The sequence below is a fragment of the Myripristis murdjan genome, chromosome 19 (genome assembly GCF_902150065.1).
Source record: "Myripristis murdjan chromosome 19, fMyrMur1.1, whole genome shotgun sequence".
In the NCBI taxonomy this organism is placed as follows: Eukaryota; Metazoa; Chordata; class Actinopteri; order Holocentriformes; family Holocentridae; genus Myripristis; species Myripristis murdjan.
Genome location: NC_043998.1, coordinates 3,982,920 through 4,006,473, shown reverse-complemented (window position 1 = coordinate 4,006,473; position 23,554 = coordinate 3,982,920). Strand labels below are relative to the sequence as shown.

The window sequence follows — 23,554 nt, the reverse complement described above, 5'->3', positions numbered from 1 at the left end:
TTTTAGCGTGTGCGCGTGTGGGGCTGGAGGTGATGGGGTGGGGAGGTTGGAGGGAAAAGAGAACGCACAAAGAGAGAAACCAACACAGACAGATATGTAGTGAATATCCAGTGCTCTCTTCAAATCCATTTCCCCTGTTTTATCTGTATCTTTTTCTTCGGAGTGTATTTCACCTCCCAAAGCCGTATGTTCTTCCTTTTTCTTTCTTTCACGACAGTTTCTCTCGTTACCTCTCTTTCTACTGTACCTTCACCAAGGCTGGCCCAGCTCCACTCAACATATTTCTTTTTCTACTCTGACCATCTGTCTCTCTCACACAAACAGTACCTCTCTTCTCTCCTTTTCCTGCTTTTTGACTGATCTCTCTGGCTCTGATGAATACTATTGGATTTTTCTTTTACTCGTCTCCATCTGCCAAAACGCCCACGATTAAAGCTCCTTACATAAATTAGACTGTCCATCAGCTTTTTTTAATGTCACTTTGTAAAAAATGCCGTGCAAATTTACCCTCCTTACCACCCATGAATATGATGTGCAGTGTCATGGCCTTGGTGGAGCTAAACGAATGAATATATTCCTTAAGTGCACTCAGTTTCGCCAGTATAATCTGCCCCAGATTTCAGTGTTCTACGACCCCTCCATTCAGCTACATGGTAATTAGGCAGATAGGTGGTTCAACTCTATTATGCCCAGAAGGGGAAGCTGGTACTACTGCAAATACATTACTTTTGAAAAGTAATTGGTAATTCTATTGAGATGAAAGATTGTTCAAATAACCGGCTCTGCAAATTATTTACACAAAGTACTATGGACAAGATCGAACTAGGTTTTCAGAACCCTTTTAATCCCCGTTAACAATCCATGAAAGAATGTGCCGGTGCGGTAAGTTGCTTAAACTAACCCTGCTCATACAAATACTCTTATAAGTTCCAAAGAAGTAAATCGACCTAAACTTTCAAATGAATAGCCGTGCATAAATAGGCTTTTAAATGAGGTTGAGTGAGTCCGGGGTGAGCGTGTGGATTGGGGTTGCTGAGATGGTCAGAGGAACCTCCACAGGAGACCATGAGTCCTCCTCTGTCAGAAGGAGAATATGACAGATCTTTATTGTAATTGGCCTCCGAGGTAATAAACGACACTCATCACCCCATCGGCCTCCTACAGTGCTCCCATTCCCATCATCCCCTGCTCGTTCCAATTCATTAAGCCTCCAGTGAGATTGGTCAAAACAGTTGAGGAAGGGAGGGAGCACGGGAAGGAGGGAGAGGCCGGGGTGGATCAGGTTGGCGGTAGCATTAATAGCACTCACTTTGGTTTTGAAGCACATTTCCATTCTCTTGATGCCTCCTTACATGGTCTATAATTGATAGAGAGGTGTTAATGGTGCGAGAAATTTTTAATAAATAACATGGAACCCTTCACCTAATTAATGCAGAGTGAAACAAACCCCGTGTCTCTCCCTCTCCTCCACTTCTGCTTTCCTGAAGGGGATCATTTGAAAACGGTGTTTTTGAAGTCCAGGTGGGCCAACAGCATCAGCACAGGAAATTCTGCGCTGCTTGGGTCCGTCATGGCCACTGAGCAGCGCCTTGTATTAAAACATCACTGCAGGTTAATGCATCCACTGTTACCCTTGCATTAATTTACCACTGAGAGGAAAGCACCGCGAGCACATTCCCATCACTGTGGAAAGTGTGAAAAACGTTAATTAACCTGATACCCAACCCAACAAGTAGCACAAATGTTTATAATTTACAGCATTTCTTAATGCAAGGTTGCCCTTTCCATTATGTATCACCGTGTAACAAACACCTTCATTAATACGCAAAACAGGAATGCAACATGAATGATCATGTCTGATCAAATGAATTCATGATACACATGAACCCAATGATCTGATGGTAGCTCAGATGATGGAAATATTTCAGCTCACTCCAACTGCACTTCTCCTTTAGCCTCTGAACTGTTCAGTGCGATCTGACTGAATCTGAGAGCAGAGATGATTTATTGAAAACACAGATAAACAATAAAGCACAAACAAGAAAGACACGTCTCTGAAGCTGAGACCACTGAGGTCTGGGGTTGGTGGTGCATAAGGACATCAGAGTGGTGGGCCGGTGTGTGTAAGTGTGTGATAGAGGTGGACTTCACAGAGCTCTCTGAAGCACCTGGAGACTTCCCCCATGTCTACCTTTCTCATGGAGTTTTGACCTCTGCTTTTCTATGTGGGTGGTCCAACAGACCAGTCCTCTGATATTACTTCCTTTTGTTGTAGTCTGTGTGCATGAGCGCCAGTACCCAAGTGACCATGTGTATATGGGCATGTGTAAATACAGTATGTGTATGTTTCTGAACAAAACTTAAGCCGGTGCATGCGTCAGTGCTCACATGTGCACGTATGTGTTTGTGTGCATATGTTGGTGAGCTTGCCCGTATCTCCGATAGACTACTCAGAGACGAACAAGCGTGAGTCTTCAGTTCTATTGATCAGGCCTTCTGTCTGAGCGCATCTCCAGTGATTTTATACATTGATGCCTGCTGTTGTTCAAAGATGCCTCTCCTCCCTGCTTGCCTTCCTCTCTTGCTATTCTCCAGCCTTCTGAGGATGCAGTGGGAGCTCTGCCTTGGAGTGCACCTCTGACTTTGTTGATAGAAATCAAAAGAAAGAAGAGCTTCATTGTCAGCTCTGCGGCAGTTTTTCATGGTTGAGGACTCAGTAAATGAGGAGTTTTAATGCGAATCATGCTGTTCAGGCTGGTATGGATGGGTGGTATTCACTGGAAATTAGACAGGTGGGAGTATTTTTTCTTCAGTCAGTGGGGTAGCACTGGAAGCAGATATAAATAGGTTACATCAGTTTGCTTAAGAGGGTGGTATAGTCTAATAGCTTTTTAAGATAATTCTACAGGCACAAGCTTCCCATTTCTTTGCCCTCCTCCCTATCTCCTCCACTGTGCCAGAAACAGAATCCACTAGGTAGTATCGTTTAAGGTGTTAAATATGGATGCCCAAGGCAAATCTCAGAATAGTTTTGATACCGCAAATGATTGCAGTCTGTTACAGATGACTCAGAATCACCATTGCCAGTTGTGTGGTTAATTTTGGGGCTGGATGAAAGGAGTGCTTCTCCTGCATCTGATGTTGGACTGAATACAGCTTGTAGTAAGCTGCTTTAGCACCTGTGATCACAGCTAGCCATTGCTCAACAACACCAAGAGCTAACACCTGGCAGCTTTGGCATCTGAGCATCTGGAAGGAACCGAAAAAAAAATATAAAGCCACGCAAACAAACAGCTTTGCCTCTTGTGTCGAGAAAGATTTGGCACAAAATACCCTGTCCAGGGATTTTCTAAATTACCCTCTTGCTGAGTGCAGGCACAGTAAGTACATTGAAAAATCATAATCTGGTCCCCGGGCAGCCCTGTGGGTGGGTAAGGAAGCTCTCCATCTTGGTTTTCCTGACGTTAACTGTCCTATTATTAACTTTTGTGCAAGGTATCACATTTTCTGGATAAGAAGGAGAAAGACAACAGGAAGATAGAAAACCATGCTGAGAAACAACAGAAGCTATTACCATGGTGCATTATTTCCTCGCTGCCCTGTGGTGGCTTTAGATGGAACTAACCACTCACCAAAACATTGCATTAAACACTCCTGGTTTCTCCTGGCAAAGGCAATGTCATTTCCAAGACAGAGGAGCGTTTGCTCAGTCATGCTCTCTCATCTCTCTCTGCCTCTGTCCCTCAGTGACATTGTCATTTTGAAAACAGCATTTGCTCAGTCATTCTCTATCACCCCCCCCCCCCCCATTCCCTCCCCACTCCTCCTCCCACTCGTCTCTGCTCCTCCTCCTTGTGTCCCCCACTCATTCATTTCCCATTCTCCCTCTCCTCCCCCTTGCTCTCTTACACAGGGAACCAGAACACAAACCACCCCAAGATAACATGCAGCAGTTTTAGTCTTGACAGTGTACGGATTTAGCACAGCCAGAAATTCCTTTTCTTATTCATGGCGTGTACCTCAAACAGCGTGGGGAATTACAGTCCACAGCCTACAACTTGCGAAAAGAGAACTGGCTCCCCGTTTCTAATGCATTTTAGAGGGGTGCCAGTATTACAATACGTGTTCCTACAGGAATAAGTGATGCCATAGGAGATAAAAAAAAAAAGAAAAAAAAAAAAGAAAGAAAGAAAAGTGGGGGAAAAAAAACACCATGACGTGCTATCAAGGTCACCAAAACTCATTATTGAGTAGACTACCAGAGACACACTTTAAATCCCTGTTGGAATATTACAATGATGCTTCGTGAAGGAACGAGGCATTCCCTTTCTAAACCTTGCATTATATCCGTATCAACGTGTCATTTGCGCTTTGAAAATATATCAGCAGAGGGGCTATATTCATTCCACCTTTTGCGATGTGAAAAGCAGTCAAATCATCTCCCGCAAATCCAGGGCTCCGTGTATGGCTGCCTGGTATAGCCGAGAATGTGTTATTGCGCTTGGCCGCATGGTGGCAACCTGCACTGCGCTCCCGGCCATCACATTCTGTGGATTTTCATATAGGGAACCCGGGAGTCGTTCTCCTTCGACGCACACCGGCAGCTCGGCTCCTCCACAGCAAGCTCCGATCATGACAGAGTGACTACTTCCAAGTTTCTCTCTCACTCACCTCTCCCCTCGTTCAACGCGCAGCTGAACTTCCACTCGCTGGCCCTGTCAAACAGATTTGTCGCCCTTAGCCGTGCGCTTTGGGTAGGAACTTTGGAGGGGGGGTGCATCTTATCTGGCGCGGTCCTCTCCAAGCGGATTCGAGGAAAACTCTGTTCGTTTAGCGCCGAAGAACTACATGGCTGTTTGGTTTTGGACAGCGATGGATGGAGGAGGCTGAACTTAAAAAGAAAAGAGAGACACAGACGCACACAGGCACGCAGGACATCTCAAAGACACGCAAAGAAGTGCCGATGATAAAGTCACCGAGTAGTCTGTGATCCTGAGCCTGTCTTCTTACAGGTGCATCAGCGACAATTGGACTGTGTATTTGGACTTAACCTGCCGGATCCATCTGACCGACTCAGACACCCCGTTTTGTCCAGCATTTCAAAGAAACCAAGTAGGGCAGCTTCGCCTCTGGAAGGATAATATTACATTTCATTTGTAGCCTATGTGGAACTGGGGCAGATTTTAACAGAGGGGGGAAAAAAAAGACTTTGGCTGAATTTAAACTTGGGTCGCGACAGGCTGCAGCCTCCTCTGGTCGGGTTTTGCGGTGTGTGGATGGTGCGCTCTGCCCCGCTGGAGCGCCCGTAGGTTCCCCGGCAGACAGACCCGACGGCAGGCGGACAGCAGCCCCAGCAGAACCTCGACAGGACTCGGACAGAGCAACATGTTTCAAGCGTGCCGGGCATTCGTTTTCCAGTCCGGCCGGGTTTGGACCATGTTTGACGGCTCCGGGAACAGACGGATGTGGCGCGCCACATGGATCTTATTTTTTTCCTTCTTCATCCACTGCACAAGAGCTCAAGGTAAGACATGGACATTTCTGACTAGTCACCGCACGGGCCATTTCTGTGTGTACAAGCCTCCATCCTCATCGGATTCTGAGGTGGAACCTAAATGAACGGTCATTATCCGTCCCCGTGGCACAAAGATGTGATGTGTCCATTCATTTTTTGGGGTTTTGTGCGAGGTGGTAGCATTAGGCTATTTACAGTGACTCTACACACACATGGCGCACACGCATTCAGCACTTCTTGTTGCAGTTATGCTCGGTGGAACATTTCAGTGCGACTCGGAACTTCATTTCATGGGTTGTGGGCCACAGTTGCTCATGCTAACCCTAATCTTAAGCTGTTTCCCCCCAGCCTTTGGCTCCATTTAGTCCACCCCAGTGTTGTCTGTATGTGACAAAATGTGACAGATGTAGGCTATTGGGGCGAGCACTGATTTTACTGCAGTTTGTGAAGTTCTTTTTTTCAACTGTTTCAACTGATGTGGAGCTTTGAGTCTGCCAGCAGAAGCCCAGCTGTGGAGATGTTAATCTGATTAATAAATCCTAATTAATTAATCAGGCGGGGTCCCGTGGAGATGGAAGTTTGCGCAGCAAATAAGCAGCTGCACTGTACAACAGACCTGACACATGCTGATGTTTGGTGAACAAAGCAAGGGAAAGGAGCAACACATAATTGTAGAAAGAGAGAAATGCACTTGAATTGCTTATGAGGATTCTGTGGCGCCTTTCTTCTGCGTAGAGAAAAAAGCAAATGTGGTCATTTGCAACCACTGGAGTCGACCTCGGAGGGAGTTACAGCTCGACTCTGACTGTAATAATCCCACAAGATTCCTGTGATATTCCTATAGGGACTAAGAATGTGTCTGTGGTATCCAGAGGTGTCCAGTGATATTACTTTATTCATTTTCATCTTCTGTGCTGAAGCTACAGTGTTACAGCATACCAGGGTAGATTGTTCTTTTTCATAAAGGAAGGGCCAGTGAACGTGACAGATTGCTTTGGGAGACAGAGTGTGAGGACTATTCTGTGGAAAATAGACTGGTACAGCACAGAGCATGACACTGCCACCGTGACCAAGCCTACCACTGGGAGCAGTGGTTCCCAAACAGAGGTCCGGGAACCCAAAAGGGGTCCTTGGTGGGTCTTGAGGATTGGTTCAGTTTACTGTGAGTTTTACTGGGAAATGTGCAAGGATGATTATTGTGGTCAGAGGTTCCACTCTGTCCTCTGTTATCTTCCCACTTTGAGTAGAGACAGACAGTAAAATTATCCTCAGATGGGACTCCTTGCATGGGGCAAATGGTTTAAAAAATTAACCCTTGTTTGGGACAAATTCACACTTAGTATTTTGCAAGCAGTGCATCCACCTGCTTTAAATGCATTTATACTATATGTTGCTTATCTTGTGTGACACAGGGGGAATCCATTGCCTAAAAGGCATCCCCCTTCCTCCCTCCTTGCTCTCTGCGTGGCTCTACACCCTGACTGCTATAGGGTAATTGTGATTCACGTGTTGCTGCCACTTTAAGAGAGGTGGGGTATTACCTCTCAAGATAGACTCTAGGTCCTTGGTGGTGCTCACTCAACAATGCAATGTAGAGGAGATGGCAAACAAACAAACAATGCGATGGTATGGCAGATATCCATCTTTCATAAGGGCATATCCCGCTGCCTGACATTTACAGGAGACTGATAACTTTCCGTCCCACGGATTAAGAATCCTGACATTGCTGGTTTCTTCTCTCTGTCTGTGTGTCTGTTTGTCCATCTCTCTGAGTTTCCTCGTCTATCCTTGTCTTCCTTCCTGCTGTGTGACTCTGACTCTGGATGCCTGTTTCCCGCTCAGTCTCTCTGTTCCTCGTAATGCTTACTTAACTAAGCTGTAGTTTTATTTACAGCAATGGCCCAGGGGAGAAGTCTCTCTCCTCTGTATTTAGATGTGCACGGGTGCATAAAGTGATATGCATATGTGTGCAAGTTGGGGATGAGGAGCGACAGTCCCCCTCTTTCTCTCTCTCTCTCTCTCTCTCTCTCTCTCTCTCTTTGATCAGTCCATCCAGCAGCATCCCTCAGATTCCATTACATATTTGCTCACAGGTCAGAAAATGTGGGATTTAATTGGACTCTCTTCAGACCGTTCAGAGTGCCGCTCGTTGAGAATGACCCCGGTGTGGGCTCCACTCTTTCCCTCCAATGATTAAAGAACATGATGAGGCGAGCCGCATGCCTCTGGATGGACATGTCACCCAGCTCTGGCCACATTTTAATGGCCAGTCCACTGGAACGGCGTTTTAACGATGGGAGAGAGGCCTTTATCAAAGCAAAGCACGGTGATGTCTTAGTTTAAAGCTCAAGCGGAGCAGAGAGAAAAATAATCTTTGCTTCTTGCATATTGTCAGTCATTGTACACACTGCAGGCAAAAAAATCTCATTATATGTCTTTACATAATGAATTCATGTAATAGACTGATAGATACAAGATGTGATCTTGTTCCGTCAGTGTTTCTGCCGTTGTTAGTGCTTTCACTTTGAGATCCACAGTGGCAGCGATGCCTGACAAAGCATTCTGCCTCTTTCCAAAATGCTAACTTCAAACCAAGGCCATGTAAAAGCTTAAAACCCCATTTTTGGTTGCTGACACATAAGCACACCGCTCTTATAGCTTCCTTTCATACACTCTGTAAAAACATCCCCCCAGCACACCCCAGATATTATGCTTGAAGTGACATTTATAGGAGCTGCCTGATGTCTCTTACGGTTCACATCCATTCCTCATTTACTGAGGTCATGCCGAGACAATGCCAACCTCGCCTGCTGTTTTTGTCATTTCTAACACGTCTATTTTGGAGCTCAGAGCAGCGGGGGAGGACTCAATTGGAATGTCATGTTTGGCATACACACTTGTGCCTCACTCAACGTTAGCAGATTAGCCTGACTGTTTTACAGCTTGACTTTAAGAGTTTTAGAGGGAGTTGAGGCCGTCATTCCGTCAGAGGCGTGGCACTCAGATTAACGCTCATGAGGACGCTGATGAGAGAGCATGAAGGCACTGGAGAAGGGGAGGGCTTTAGCATGGAAATCAGCTATTTCATGCTGCTGTCTGGTTGGGATGCCTGTGATCTGTTTTTAGCTCTTGGACACTGACCTTGACACAATAACAGACGGCCGTGATGGCATCTCGATTTGAAACCTTTTAGGAGATTTCGGTTCGCAAAGCTAGAGAGATGAGAATGAGATGTCTGCATCCTGTTGACTGCCTGCGAGGAGAGGAGCATTGGACGCATTCCCGTCACGGGCGACAAAACGGGGGCATTTAATCACAAACATGCAGCGAGCGTTTTCACTGAGCCAGTCAATGGCTTTCAACTAAATAGGTGAAACCTGCAATTGCCATATGGCACTATTAGACTGTTGTGATGTCAGCAGCTCCGCTTCCTTTCCTCAAAGTGACTCTTCCTCTGTTCCCCACTAAAGGGACAGAGACACTTGTGCCAAAGAGAGACTGTGTGTGTGTGTGTGTTGGTGTTTGTGTCTGTGTGTGCACGTGTCTGGGTATTGGCGTGATTGTGTGAGTTGAGAGAGAGAGAGCTTGTGGAGCCAATCTCCAATCTCCTGGGTGCATGAGCGAGACAACAATGTCTGAAGCACTGCAGGTAGATGAAGGCGCATTTCATCAAGGTCCCTCCGTTATTCATTTTTCTTTGTTTCACATCAAAACCACTTTTGGTCTTTTTAGTACGAGCCATCCCTTTTTTTGGTCGGCAGGCACGTGTACTTTTTGTGATGATTCAAAATTGACTTGATGGGTGGGAGCAACACTGAAGTGGTAAACAAGGGAGAGAGAGAGAACAGATTGAGATGACAGTGTCAGTGATATGCACAGACAGTGAGGTTGAGAGAATGGCCCCAGACTACAAATGCTCTGATTTGTCACTCATCTTAATTGACAGACAGGGGAGCTCAGTTCCCTTGTAGCAGCTGCGCCTTGTGAAGTGATTTGCAAGAAAGAGCGGACCTGTCCTGTCCCTTCAGTCAGAGCTCTGGCCAGAGGTCACAGCATATTGCTTTCAGTATTCGGGGCAGACTGGAAAACTCATGGTCAAAGTCCGTGGATAGATTTCTCAGAGGGCTGTCTAGAGTTTCAATATGCTGCGTTCAATACCACAAAACCTCCCATCCAAGGTCTCTGGCAGTGGCAAGTGCAGGTGATAGACTAAGCTGAAAGACCTTTTGTTTTTCTCACTAGAAAGTACTACTAGAGATCTCTGGAGTGGGGACGTGTTTATTGATCTGGTCCCTTTTCTTGTTTGCTCATGGACATTATTAAATAGCCGGGTCACTTTTTGTTATCTCAATACGCACGTTTCCACCACGTGCTCCATACTGTAGCGACAGTATGGAGCACATTAATTAATATTAATGATTTTTCCTCATCAGCGCCTCTCTTGCTCATTAATAGCCATAAACACAGTCCAATACCTCTCACCGCTGCCGAAACCGATGCACAGCCCTGCCTCCCACGTTACAGTAATAGGACTGTATTCATAGTCTTCAGCACTCTGTAGGCCTGTACGCTGAAATGCAATTACACACAGTGGGGTACATAGTGAATTTGATGGATCAACAGAGAACGTGGACTAGATACACCCACTCACAGTAGGCAAGGTGCTTGCTAATGCTTGAGCCACCATAAAGTGCCTTTTCTCTTTTTTTTCTCTCGTGCCTTCCTGTCTCTTCTCATTGCATACTGCCCCTCTTAAATGGCACATGCAAAGCAAAGGCATATGGAATCACTGGTGAAATGGAAACTACTTGTACTGTATTGCAGTGCCTGCTGTGTGTAATAGTGAACTGTGTCTTAATTCCGATATGTTTATTATTAGGTTGTTTTAAACTCTCTGCACAGCACCTTGAATCTACCTCTGTGTATGAAAAAGTGCTTTATAAATAAAATTGCCTTTGCCTTAATTCACTGGAGGACTCCTAATAGAGCCCAACGAGATTGTTTTTGCCATCAGTCCTTTCTGTTATTATTCTGGTAGCTGGGTTGAAAGAGGATAACAAAAAAAAAAAAAAAAAAAAAATTAAAAAAATAAAAACCCGAAAAGCACTCGTAAAGCTTGTGGCAGCATCTATGCAGAGTAACATCATCTTTATTGGCATGGAGGGCTCCTTTCTTCATTATTAATATGATTGTACGTGACAAGACAGCATTGTCGCTGCATCTTTAGAGTTTCAACCACTTCAGCTGGGGCCCGCTGTGTCCCCATTTTCACTCTGTGAAGCTGCTTGCTTTTGTGCTCTCATGTACATATGAGAGAGGCGGGGGTAGGGGGGTGAATGAGAGGGAAATAGACAGAGAACGAGAAAGCGATGTGCGAATGTGTGTCGAGCATCTTTGTTTCAGGCTTTATCGAGGTTTAATCTACACCACAACATTCTGCCAAACTGTGTCTGATTTTTCCCTCCTTCATTTATTATGCCACTCGACAACCTCCAAGTCGCATGATTATATTGGATAATCCCTCATACTTAAAGTACCAAACAGGCTCCTTGTTAGGATGCCTGTGTAAATCCCGGTGTGATCAAAGCTCCCTGGTTTATTGCACTCATTGTACATGCACACATAAGTGCACACAAACACAGACACGTCTCCTTATTTGCTCTAAATGCCCCCTCTGGAGTGACTACTTGTTGGCAGAAGGGCTCTATGAACAAAACACTCTGTCCATGGTGTAAATCAAAACCAATCCCTGGTGAGAAATGAGGCTTTGTTTACCAAACCATAGAAAGGTCCCTCCATTTTCCTGATAGGCTGGAACACACAGCTCCAGCTCTGGTCCCAGTTCATCAAGAAGCCTGCTTAGGGAGATGTGCGTGCCAGCTTCGGTGCTCCAATAAGTCTTCTGTGCACTGGGCTAATAGACTCACAATACCCTTGTTGTTATAATACACTTCTACACACACACACTGGAAAGGAAATGTAATGCCTGCATTGATTATATGTACCACAAATCAGTGGACACTGCTAGAGAAAGACATGCATGTGTGAGTGCACACAGATACATGCACACACACACACATCCCTGCGCACGTAGAGATACACACCAGCATGCAAGCACATGCTGAGAAACACCTCCATCCCTGACCCCTCCCACTCACAGATAAAAGCCCTTCTTTTTTTGGGATCTTCATTCTTTTTGGGAGGACTTTGGATCGTGTGCTTTTAAAAACGCAAGAATCCTGCTCTCGCTTTAATACTTTGATAAAGCAGACGAAGATAAGGCTCGGACGAGATGACATAAAAATGGTGCCACCAACAATGGCTCACCCTGCAGAGGGCACTTCTAGGTGGCGATGCCGCGGCATAATCGATGCCATGTCACAGTTCTCTATTCAGTGGCCGCCTCGCTCCTTAATGCTTTCATTGTCACGCTAGCCACTTTTCATTTTCCTCTCTCATCTCATTGAGCACATTCCATCGGCCTTAATCCTAAGTTTTCAGTTGGTCCTGCTCTTTGAAACCCCTGTTATATAACCTAAAGATGGCATTTAGTTTTTTTTTTTTTTTTTTTTTCCCCCTGTTCTCTCCTCTTGACACCAGCCCAGACAGTTTGGCCAGGCGCAGCTCTGTGGGGCTGAGGCAACGATGTAACAGCCTTTTTCGCAAATAGTCTGATTCTCAAGCCCCTGTCATCTTGCCCACTGTCTAGGACATGGCACAAAGGAGTCTGGTGAGGGTGTGCCAGGCCAGCCCTGTTTGCCTTTGCATGGTTTTTAATTGGGTCTCTGTCTGCAGAACTGGGCTGACTGGGACAAAAGGCCACCCAGGGCAGCAGGGAAATGTTCCACACACAAACTGGATGATCCAGCTGAGGGTTACTTTTGAATTAGCCATTGGACAGAAACCAGCGCTGAATCTCCTCTAAAAAAAAAAAAAAAAAAAATCAAATGACAACTTGGCTGCCTTTTGGCCTAAGTTAGTTACAGGCTCATAATCACTGTATAGCTATTCTCACTGAAGTATATCCCATATTCCTAATTGGAGCTCTTAATGAGGTAGATTACATCAGTATGGCTAATCGTATCTTTTCCCACATATTGTTAAACAGCTCCTTTGACTAAGCTTCTGTGCAAGGACAAGCTGGATTACTTGCTCATAAATTATTTGTTGGGAGTTTACACTATCTGTGCTTTGTGTTTGCGTACATTGTGGGCTTATGTTTGTAGAGGTAGTCTGATGAATTTATTAGCTAGACTATGCCTGTGTTTGTGGACCTCTATTTGCAAATGTTAGTGTTTACTCTTTGATTCAAAGGAAATACCCAGAGCTCATATGTTTATTGTATGTGTTTGTGTTTGTATGCATTTTTAGTATGAGCTTCAGCGCTCTCCCATTGAAGCCACAGTTCCTTTCGATCTATGTTTGGGACTCGCAGCACGGCTTTGGCCAGATCTAGGTTTGTGCACAGTGAATGGATTAAAGGATATGAACGTAGGGCATTCAGACTTCTTTTCATATGGCTTTGGGGAGATGCAGTCTGTATCCGGTGTAGCTATTTCTAAGGCCCCGTTTCATCTCTGAGCACCAAGCCAGCTACGGTTCTGCTGAGTTATGGCCTTCCAAAATAGCACCATCGCAAAGCACAGCAGGGGTGGGGGGTGGGGGGTGGGTGCTGTGCAATCTTACACCACACTTCAGATGCAGTTGTACCTGGTTGTGTGTCGGGTTTGCTGCCGCTGCATCTGTCCTCTAAAGCGGGCACCGAAATGACCTCTGAAAATAATAAGCCAGAGGTGCCGATGTGATTATGGACTTGAACTTTTCCTGCGCTCTTTAAGAGGACCATTATGCATGCGGCGACAGGCAGCGGGGAGGCACAGCCAAGGCTTGTTTACCAGCGACAGCCCTCATCTGGCCAAATGGAAATGAGCATGGACCCCAGCGTGACACTAGCTTCAGGAGGCCTCCGAGCCTGAGTCACTCATGCGGCTCCTTGTGTGTTTATAATGGAAATGCAATCAGATTGGCTGGGGGCTCGGGAAACCACCTCTGAACCCTGTAATTGCTGTTCCCCGAGGGAGGTGTATGTGTGTGTGTGTGTGTGTGTGTGTGTGTGTGTGTGTGCTTGCATATATATATATATATATATATATATGTCCACTGGTGTGTGTGTGTGCGTCTTTACTGGTGGGCCAGTAATCAAAGCACGTCGGTGAGTAAACAGTCCTTTAACTGTCATCATGTCCCTGACGTGCTGCCACACACTGGACTCCCCTGAGGTTATAACGATGTTGGACGAACAAAACGATGAAGATGAAAACTCTGCAATCCCTGGGAAAGAGTTCATGAAGGGACATTAGATTGAAGATGCCTAGAGCCACACATTTTGTGAATGAAAATGAATTTGGACCGTGCGGCTCTCCCTTTCTGCCTGGCTGGATATCGGTGGCGTGATGCTCTCTTTAAGATGCCGGACGACAAGCGGGTCAATTTAACGGCCATCACATAAGGAACGGCGCGAAGACCTGATCGATTCTGACGATCTCCCCATTTTTAACAGACATCTCATCAAAGGCCCATTCTCTTTTTCGCCATCCCATTACCCATCCATCCAGCACTAGGCCCGCTGCCTATTTACCCATCCCACACAGAAATAATGGGGCCTTCTCCCCCAGTTGGATTAATCAGCCATAACCATATGCTACCGCGTGCAATTACACTGCAATTTTGACCAAGGGAAACAGCTGTTGCCATTTGAAAGGGCGGAATAAGATTGTAATTGCCTTAACTTTGATTTGTGGGGTGCTTTGATTTGATGAGAGAACACATTTTTATGCTTTACATAATAATAATGCGGAATGAAGAGAACTATTAGAACGTGAGACTTTTTCCGCTTCCAGATGTATTTGGAGGGTAACCTTGCAGTTATGAGTTATTACTCACACATTACAGAAGGAATGAATATGTTTATTCATTTGGGTTTGAATGGGCCTCTTTATATTCGGGAGCTGTGTTTTAGATTCAATTGCCTGGTGGTGATGCTGGCACAGCAGTATGTTTATGCATGGCGGCACCTTAACATTTCAACACAGGAGGCCTCCTCTCTAATCCCCCAGGTAAGGCAGTCACATCAGATGGGATAGCTGCTGAAATCCTCTCCACTGCAGCATTGTGCGCCTTGAATCCGCTGCCCTTTTGTTTACACACTGTTCCCGTCACTTTGCTGCATTTTGCTGACAAAACCTACTCCGCCGTCCACGGTGCGAGAGCAGACAGCATGTGGTCTGCGATGCGTCCATTGTCACGCACAGGTCTCCTAAAATTATACAATGCATCTCCTGTGAGTACCGTGTCATTCTCACTTGCAGGTGGACGTATTCTAGGCGTTGGACCCTGTTAAGTTGTCAACAAATGGATTTTTTTGCAAATAGATCCCAGTGACCGCCGGGGTAATTTGCCATCAGCATGGTTCTTAGTCACTCTCGCGGAGACGGGAAGAGATTCTGGTTTGGATTCGCTGAGTAAATGGCACATAGATGGAAGAAGGGAAGAGGGCGGGAGAGAGGGCAAGAGCGGAGATGGAAGGAGACGGAGATGCAAAGAAAATGAAATGAAATGCAACACGGCTGTGAAGTTGGAATTAGAATGTTAGCCGTAATGGGAGAGACTTGGCGTCGGAAGCAGACACGTTGAATATAGCGAGGAGGATTCTGTGTTGATCTGTCTGTTTTCCTGGCCCATTTTTGCATTTGTCAGTAGGGTAGTCACTGCATGAGGCACTGCATGAATTTTTCATGTGCCTGACAATGGCTGGAGCTCTCTTTGTCGGGAGCTTTGAAAGTAGGAAACACTAAATGATAAATTTGTTTCCATGCAATTGGGAGATTTGCTATTTCTTTTTGCAATTAGCCAGCAAGTGAACTTTGAACCGAGCGAGAGCAACAGAGAAGAACTTATAATGATGAGCTCCCCTCTCGCTCGGAGTGCGTCAGCTGTGCGAGGGCTGCCTTTCCTCCTCTTTAAACAATACTTACTGACTGCTCCCTGGTGCTTCTTTGAAAACAATATTCTTTTTTTTTTTCCTGGCACATCTCCTTATTCTCCTTTTTTGTCCTTGTTTGACGTTCAAGGACCAGTCTCGAGAGATTTTAAACACTTCTCAGTCAATGGAATAAGTCTGCACAAAAAAGAACATTCAATGGTGGTTATTTGTGCGTTGATTGCGGACAGCTATGATATTGCTTTTGAAGAGTTCCTTTTGACTCCTGCCAAACACCATGTAAACACCAAGCACTGCTCAGATGTTTTTTGTTTTTTTTTGCGTGTGTGCTTATACTTCGCAAACACTGCCTTATGAGCAACAGCGAACCAGAGAGAGCGGGACAGAAAGACAGGAAGATAGGTGATCGCAGCATCACCAATGAACTGGAGGGTAATCAATGACTTTAACCAGACTAGTGCCACTGTCTGGTGTTTTTTATCCGCTGAAGGCTGGTGAGCCCCAGATCTCTTCCTCAGACAGCCTCTTTTTTCCTTCATTCCAAAACCCAGATCCCTTCCTTCAGACGTGTAACGAAGCAGATTTCACCTGCTAATTGAGGTGCCTCATTTACTCTCTGCAGCATCTGTGACTCTGAAAAAGTTGAATATCACCATCATCCTGAGAGTTGCATCAGTGAGATAGATAGATAGATAGATAGATACTTTATTCATCCCGAAGGAAATTCACAGTTTTCAGCAGTATCCACAGAGTACAAGATTAAGTAAATAAAAAATAAAGAATAATAAAAAATAAAGAATATAAAAAATAAAGAATAAAAGATGACACTCGAGATCTAAAGATCTAAGTACCCTATGTGCAAAAAACAATGTGCAAAAAACCCAAAAACCAGTGTGCATCGATGTATACAATGTGCATAGATGTGGGCAATGTGCCAATTTACAGTATAAACAGATGATAAATAGCTGATAAATAGATGATAAAAAACCAAAAAAAAAAAAAAAAAAAAAAACTGTGCATAGATGTATACAATGTGCATAGATGTGGGCAATGTGCAAATTTACAGTATGATACCACTACAACTCTGGGAGTGAGGCAACTGTTCACAGTGTGCCTTATTTACGCTTAAACCCATTAGCTAAATGTAGATAGTTTGGATTAACATCTTGATTATCATTTGATTGGATGCACTTCACACATGACCAAGTCATTTAACACTTTACCAGTCAACCTAACGGGAATGACCCGATGATAATGGAAGGTGACAGAGGGAGATGGATGTGTGGACACTGGGCTTTGACCCACAGGATTACTAGCGCTTGACCTCAACTCAGGCACACTAATAGGTAGTCTTGGTAGCACCTTCCGCACATTTGAAGACAACACACATGCACCTCATCCGCCCACGCACACACACACACATGCACAGTCTTCTATACCCTCCATGCATTAGCCACACAAAGATAATCACTCTCAGAGCTGAGCAGCAGCAGCAGGAAGTGCTCCATCCATCTTGATTTGTCAATAGTTACAATTTTAATTACACCTGAGTGCTGTCAGCCTGCCAAGCTGGGCGGGGAGTATTGATTTGCTCCAGCTAATTGATTAATTGCTGTGTTGAAGAGGGCAAAGTTTTTTTTTTCCCGCGCTCTCATTTTTTTCGCTCTACTGTTCCTCTTCTCCTTCCTCATTCTTGGTTTACACGGTCCTAAGGTTTCACCTGCAGGCAGAGGAGTGATGTAAGGAAAAAAGCGGGGTGCTTGTAAAGCAGTGCAAGTAGACCTTCCATATTTAACTCTGGCAGGAGAGTGGCATATTAAAGAGCAGGAGTGCTATTGTTACTGTAGAGCAGTAGGTAACAACTGAGTACGGGGCACGCGGTGTAGTACATCACCCCAGCCATTACGTGACAGTTAAAGGGAGCGAGAGATTTTGGAAGCACGACAGCCAGAGACCTTTTACACAGAACCGTAGCTTAAATTTGTGTGGCTGTTTTTCAAGCTGCCGATCTGTCTGGTGGAATGGGCTCCTCCCTTTTAACGCCATCTTAGAAGACAATATACAGCGGTGATCAAAGAAGCGAGGACAGCTCAGTGGATTGGCTACCACCGCTCCCTCCTCTAAATCTTGCCCCCTCCCCGGGAGAAGACTTTAAACTGCTCATAAAATGACAGGAGCCGCTGTGTATCACAGCCAGGCAGACTGCTTACCTCCTCACCTTGAGTCTGCATTAAATGGACACTATTTGGAGGCCAGTCTTGCCATTGTCTGTTGCTGGACTGGCAGGATTTTAAAAAATGTGTAGCCCCAATCCATAATTGCAGTGGTTTAACAGTGTGTGGCACCATCATTTGCTTCTATTTTTGTGACTCTAACTGAACACCACTTTTGTATTATGTTATTATATGTATTGGTATGATGTGAGTTGGGTAGGCTTTATAGGCATTAAAGCACAAAGATAGATGTGAATATGCAGTGAAATGTGCATATGGCCAAATAAATTCTGGCTTGGGCTTTTAAACATTTAAACTCAGTGGGTGGGCTTTGTTTGTAGAGTCCATGGTCGACAGTGGGGTCAATGAGTGTTTTAACAGATGGCCAGTGGGGGGGCTTGTGTACTTACAACAGAAAACAGAGATCATGACTGATGACAGAGGATGGAGATGACTGGAGTGTTTATGAACAGAGGGTAGTCACTCTGATGGAGCGAGGTGGATGGCTTTTGTGTAGGCAGATTCATGTTACTCAAAGTCTATTACTCAATTGTTTTTTTTTTTTTTTTAATATAAACACAGCTGTGATGTTCTCAGTAGGGCTAAACAAATTATTAGCGAATCTGCAAAATGACCAAGCAGGAGCAGTGTAATTTTATGAATAGCGGTAGCATGAGAAAATACCATTATAAATAAAGTATTGAGGTGCCACAGAGATGCCCTGACCTTCAAATTGTATTCTCAAGCCTTAAGACAGCATGTTTGTTTGGTTCAGAACCCAGCCAAAAAAATCATTTTAGGGTTTTTTTCTGATGAGTGAAAATGAAAATTTTGCAGCAAATAACATTCCCACTGAAATCATGAATCATCATGCAGTCACATCACAATATCTGTAAAAATCTGCTAAAGGATTTTTTTTTTTTTTTTACCATATTATTCAGCCCTAGTGCTCAAGATAGATAATTTATACAGTGAATGTGGCATCAGTTTTGTCAGTACCAATGCATTTCTTAAATTCAGCAGCCAAACTTTCTTCTTGTCCTCTTTTGTTCACGTGACTCCCTCAGCCTGACATCTGCTGACTCAGCATTGAGGTATCAGCGCCCAGTCCAGGCGGAGGGCAGACTGGCTCAGCGGAGAGAGTCACTGGAAACAGTGACTTGCACACCTCTCAAAAATTAACACAGCATTTCAGCTGCAGGTGTCACAGTCACACGTTTGGCCCAGTTGCTTCACACGTCTCCTTTAATGTACAGATCCAGAGCACAGAACCACCTGTAGACCCAATAATGAAAAGAACAGGGGGGCCATTACTGTCTCTATAAAAGATTGAAATGACAATAAATGGTATAAAAATAGGCAAATTAAGCCAAGTAGGTCAAACAAAATAGATAAAAAACTACACACCAGTCTTTCAGGTGGTTAGTAAGGACTTTCTTTGGACAGGTGCATGGAAGACTTGCAGCAGATTGTGGCTATGAGGATGTGACCTGAAGAGACCGGGACTCTGTCCGCTGAGACAGTGTGATTGGTGTGTGTGGCAGTTGCCCCTGCCCTCCAAGACGGGGGTTGGTCCTGGTCCACCTCGGTCTGACCATGAAGTTACTTAGGGGGGGAACCAAACACATCATTAACAGCCGGTTGATACTTTCCTGGTCGCGGAAATAGATATATACAACGGACAATCCCTCACATAGTACTCAGCGTGTTGTTGTGTGGCTCAGCAGTGTGCGGCTTTCGGCTCGGTCTGAGTGAAGGGGCTGTCGGCTTGGTCCAGGTCTCTGTCCTTCTTCTTTTATCTGGTGGATTATCTGGTGGATGACACCACAAGTCATGCACAACGTAGAAAAAAAAAAAAAAAATAAGCAGACTACTGTCCTTATGGCTCTCAGGTGAATCAACATTAGAGTGCCAAACCAGCTGTCTTGACGCAGGTACTGTGCGAGTCATTCTCCACCCAACGACTTATCATCTTCATCACTGCTGATGCCATGGAGGCAATTTCAGGGAAGGGGCGGGGAAAAAAGCATCTATCATTGAACACTGAGGGGAACGGCGATGGTAGAGAAGAATAAAAGTGCAGAGTGCTCTGTCTCTGTTAGTTCATTCTTGGTGGTGGTGTGAGAGCAGCAATGAAAGTGGTTTTCAGTGCTGCTGCAACACTGAAGAGAAGGTTTTCTTTGATGGTCAATTACTTCCTCTTTCACTCCTTGTGGAAGCAGTAGAACACAACCCGGCCTACACAGCGACGCTCTCTCCCTCTCTCTCTCTCTCAGTCCCTCGTGGATCTCACTCAGTCACTCAGCCGCTCTCTGTCTCTCTTGCTTTCTGTTTCTCTTCCTCTCTCACACACACACACACACGCACGCAAACATGCACATACACTGCTGCATGAAAAATGACATTCTACGCCTTTGGGCTTATCCTTGTAAACACCTACTGAATACAAACACAAACACAAAGGCAGTGAGTGCTGCATGCTTAAGCACACCCCCCCCCCACTCCCACATCCATTCCCCTCATGCACTGAGAAACAGCGCGGCTTCAGTCCCCATTCCTCTGTCTCTGTGACATCAGGGAAATTATTGCGTTTGGACATCTGTGTAGACCGAGCACAATGGAGCACGCTTACAGTGAACAAGAGCGATTCTCTCTGTTGATGAGGATGAAAAAAGTGTGTACGACTGTGTGTGGTGGTTTCTCACATCGCGTTCTTTTTATAACCTTTAAGATAGTTCACGGCATGATTACTGCACAGCTGTGTGCATGCTGTGAGCGCACGTGTTCCACCTTATCTGCTCCTCTTCAAACACTGCTACCACTAAACTTCAGTCCTACGCGAGGAACTAGGACTACTAAGTACTACTCTAAACTTTATCCGCTGAGAAATGACTCACCAGATTCCTAATTGTGCCTTCAGTGGACTTTGTACCGATTTAGATGCAGCATCCTGGTCAGGTAGCTCCTCAGCACCGTCATTCCTTGGCCTCCGCAGCTGCAGCCTTTCCCCTGCGGTGTATATACACACATATGCCCCGCTCTTATGACCCAGCCAGCCCCCGTCAGTTTCCTAAAAATAGGGCTCTGTCCATGGCCCGTCGCTGCTAGCAAAATCTGACGTGGTAGCCAGCCCGGAAGAGACCATCATGCCAAGGGGATACGGCGGTTCACTGCAATGATGTACCAGCTGACAAACACAAACAAGCCGTTTGATGCTGCACAAACCGAGCCCTTGCGGGACCTTCTCTTCTCGCCCTGTTCTCTCGCTGACTGACTGACATATTTTTCCTGTGTTATCGCTGTGAGAGGAGGTTTTGAAATGTGATGGACAAGAGTGCTCAGAAAGTACTCCTCTCGGACTATTATGGGAAAGGGGGGGGGGTTAACGCTGTCAGGCAGCAGCTGGACTGACAGGCCAGGCAGACACGCCGAATTTGTGTCGGGCTGCTCTGAGAGACATGCCGGTGCACCGCGGCCGCATCTCCGGCCAAATTCACTCCTGTTCTTTCGCCAGGGTTTGAGGGGCAGCTGTGAGAGCCGTGGGCTGTCAACTGCCCATCGCCTCCTCTGCAGGTAGGGCCAGGCGAGCATAACCAGTTTGATGTTTGCCCTGGAGGCTCTTCGCTTTGCACTCTCTCCCTGTCTCTCTCTCTCACCTTCTTCTTCTTGTTTTTTAATGGTGGCTGGCAACTCCATCTTTCTCTCTCTCCCTTGTCTTTATTCTTTTTTTTCTGCTCCGCTCTGCCGCTTTTTCTACAACAGGCTTTGAGGGATGTGGAGGGAAAGAGGGAAGATCAAAGGGAGCCCACACACTCTGCCCTCCAATATTATTAGGCTATCTCTGATGGCATTATTAGAGCTACTGCTGTGTGTGTGTGCGCACGTGTGCACGTGGTTATTTCTGCGTGTCATTGCATGTGCCTGTTTGTGTAAATACATATATATGCATGTGTATGTGTGTGCATGTAGCCAGCAGAGCCTTGCCTTCTTCTGGCACAGGGCCCAGAGCTGCCGTTGGGCCGCCCTGCCGTCAGCCCTTCCATATTGAGCAAGACGTCCAAGCCTCCCTCCAGTGCTGTGGGAGCTGCCCTCTGTTTGATGTCACTTCTGTTTTGCTCTGATCTTCCCCCACCACAGCCTCACACCAGCAAAGCCATACACAGTAACAGAGATAATGGAGAACCGCTGTGATGGCAAAGCATCTGGAGCATGCTTGAGCAAAGGCCCCAAACCACCAGCTGAATCAAAGCTCACCTCTACCGCCTGCTCAGCACCACTTAACAGTTAATCAACTCTGTAGGCTGGCAGTCTCACTGGGGCCAGTGCTGCAGTGTTTGCATGCCTATACATGTGTTTGTACACAGGTGAGCATGTTAATGTGCATATACGAGGCTACATCTGGCAGACATCGTTGCTGATTATGCAAATTCCTCTAATTCCACTCTGTTCCAAAGGATATTAATCCTTGCAGTGATATATGGTAAAATATACAGTTCTGTTGTTTGTGCAAAAATGTCCAGAGGAAGCCCATATAAAATATTTCACATTTTACTTGCCACTATGAAATGACCTTCTTTTTCCCTGCATATCAACAGAATGCATTTGCATAGGCGTAGTGCAAGAGATCCCATTTCGATATGACTGCAGGTGAGAATGAAATGAATTGTGAGCCAGAATTGCCTCCGCTGAAGGTGGCGACGTCTTGCGCGGTTGAAAGGCGAGGAGAAGTGCTAATGCTGTTGCGGGCGGAGAAATAACAGTATCCACCATACCTTGTTATACGACCGCTGATCACCATTTTCATTTCGAAGGCCCGGCCTACCAATGTACTGGCCAGCCGAGCAGATCACGCTCTCTGATATTGCTGGATGTGAAGCCTTCCCACCAACATGCTGAGTCTTCACCTCTGCCCACACACCTCTGAATATGTTGCTTTTGGGGGGTTGGAGATGCAGAGCGAGCTGGGAGATAGAGTGGAAATCATGTAACATAAACACCGATGAGAGATGTCAGCAGGGCCATTAGTCTGCCCCTGAATTTTTGAGCTGCTATTAGACGGCTATTCGGCTGCAAACCTAAGGGCCCTACTGTATCTTTTACTTAGCCATCAATTCAGACTCATCATGCTGCTTCTCTTCTATTGCATTTGGCCTGTAGTCGGTCTGGCCCGAGACAAGCCTAATATGAGTGTTATGCATGTTTGTGTGTGTGTGTGTGTGTGTGTGTGTGCAGTGTATGTTTGCGGCAGCACTGCAAGCGCTGTGTAACTGGACTCCGTGAAAAGGGGTGAGCATGCAAGCACGCAAGATGGAGAGATTGAAAGATTGAGGGAGACAGGAGGGAGTGGAAGGGGGGCAGGGGGATGGAGCCTGTGCAGTTACTAAATCCATAAAGGATGAAAAGGGCCTTGGCAGGAGTCTTAAGGGGCTAATAAAATAAAGTTCTCTCAGATTAGTTAGCTAATAGAGCTGTAACGTAGTGTTTCAACCTAATGCTGAGGGGAACATGGCCTCCTGCATGTTGGCTGGTTGAAGTGGGGGTTAGGGTTGATGGTGCACTAGCAGAGTACCTGCTGTGAAGAAGCCCTCTGGGTCCAGTTATTCAGTCAGAGGTGAGCAAGGAGTCAAGGAGAGGAGGGGGAGTGAGCCTGCCTGGCATAGAATTACTCTTGTTGTAGCCTTAGTGCCTATGAGTTCATTGCAAAAGCTACAGTTGTTACATGTGTTTTTGTAATATCAAAGGAACAGGTATTCCTATAGGGCATTCCACATGGAGTTGCATTATATTCTCAGGGTTTGCATTTCCTGGAAGGTGTGGAGGCCTTGG

General features: G+C 45.7%; 1 protein-coding gene across 4 annotated transcripts in view; it reads left to right on the top strand.

Moving 5' to 3' along the window:
- The first annotated feature begins 4,581 nt into the window (after positions 1-4,581).
- sdk2b (sidekick cell adhesion molecule 2b) overlaps positions 4,582-23,554 on the top strand; it is a 294,802-nt gene continuing 275,829 nt past the window's right edge. For all 4 annotated transcript variants that reach the window (XM_030077788.1, XM_030077787.1, XM_030077786.1 and 1 more), the window contains exon 1: positions 4,582-5,524. In XM_030077788.1, the coding sequence (XP_029933648.1) occupies positions 5,386-5,524 (139 nt within the window). In that variant the 5' untranslated portion in view covers positions 4,582-5,385. The remainder of the gene's footprint in view (positions 5,525-23,554) is intronic.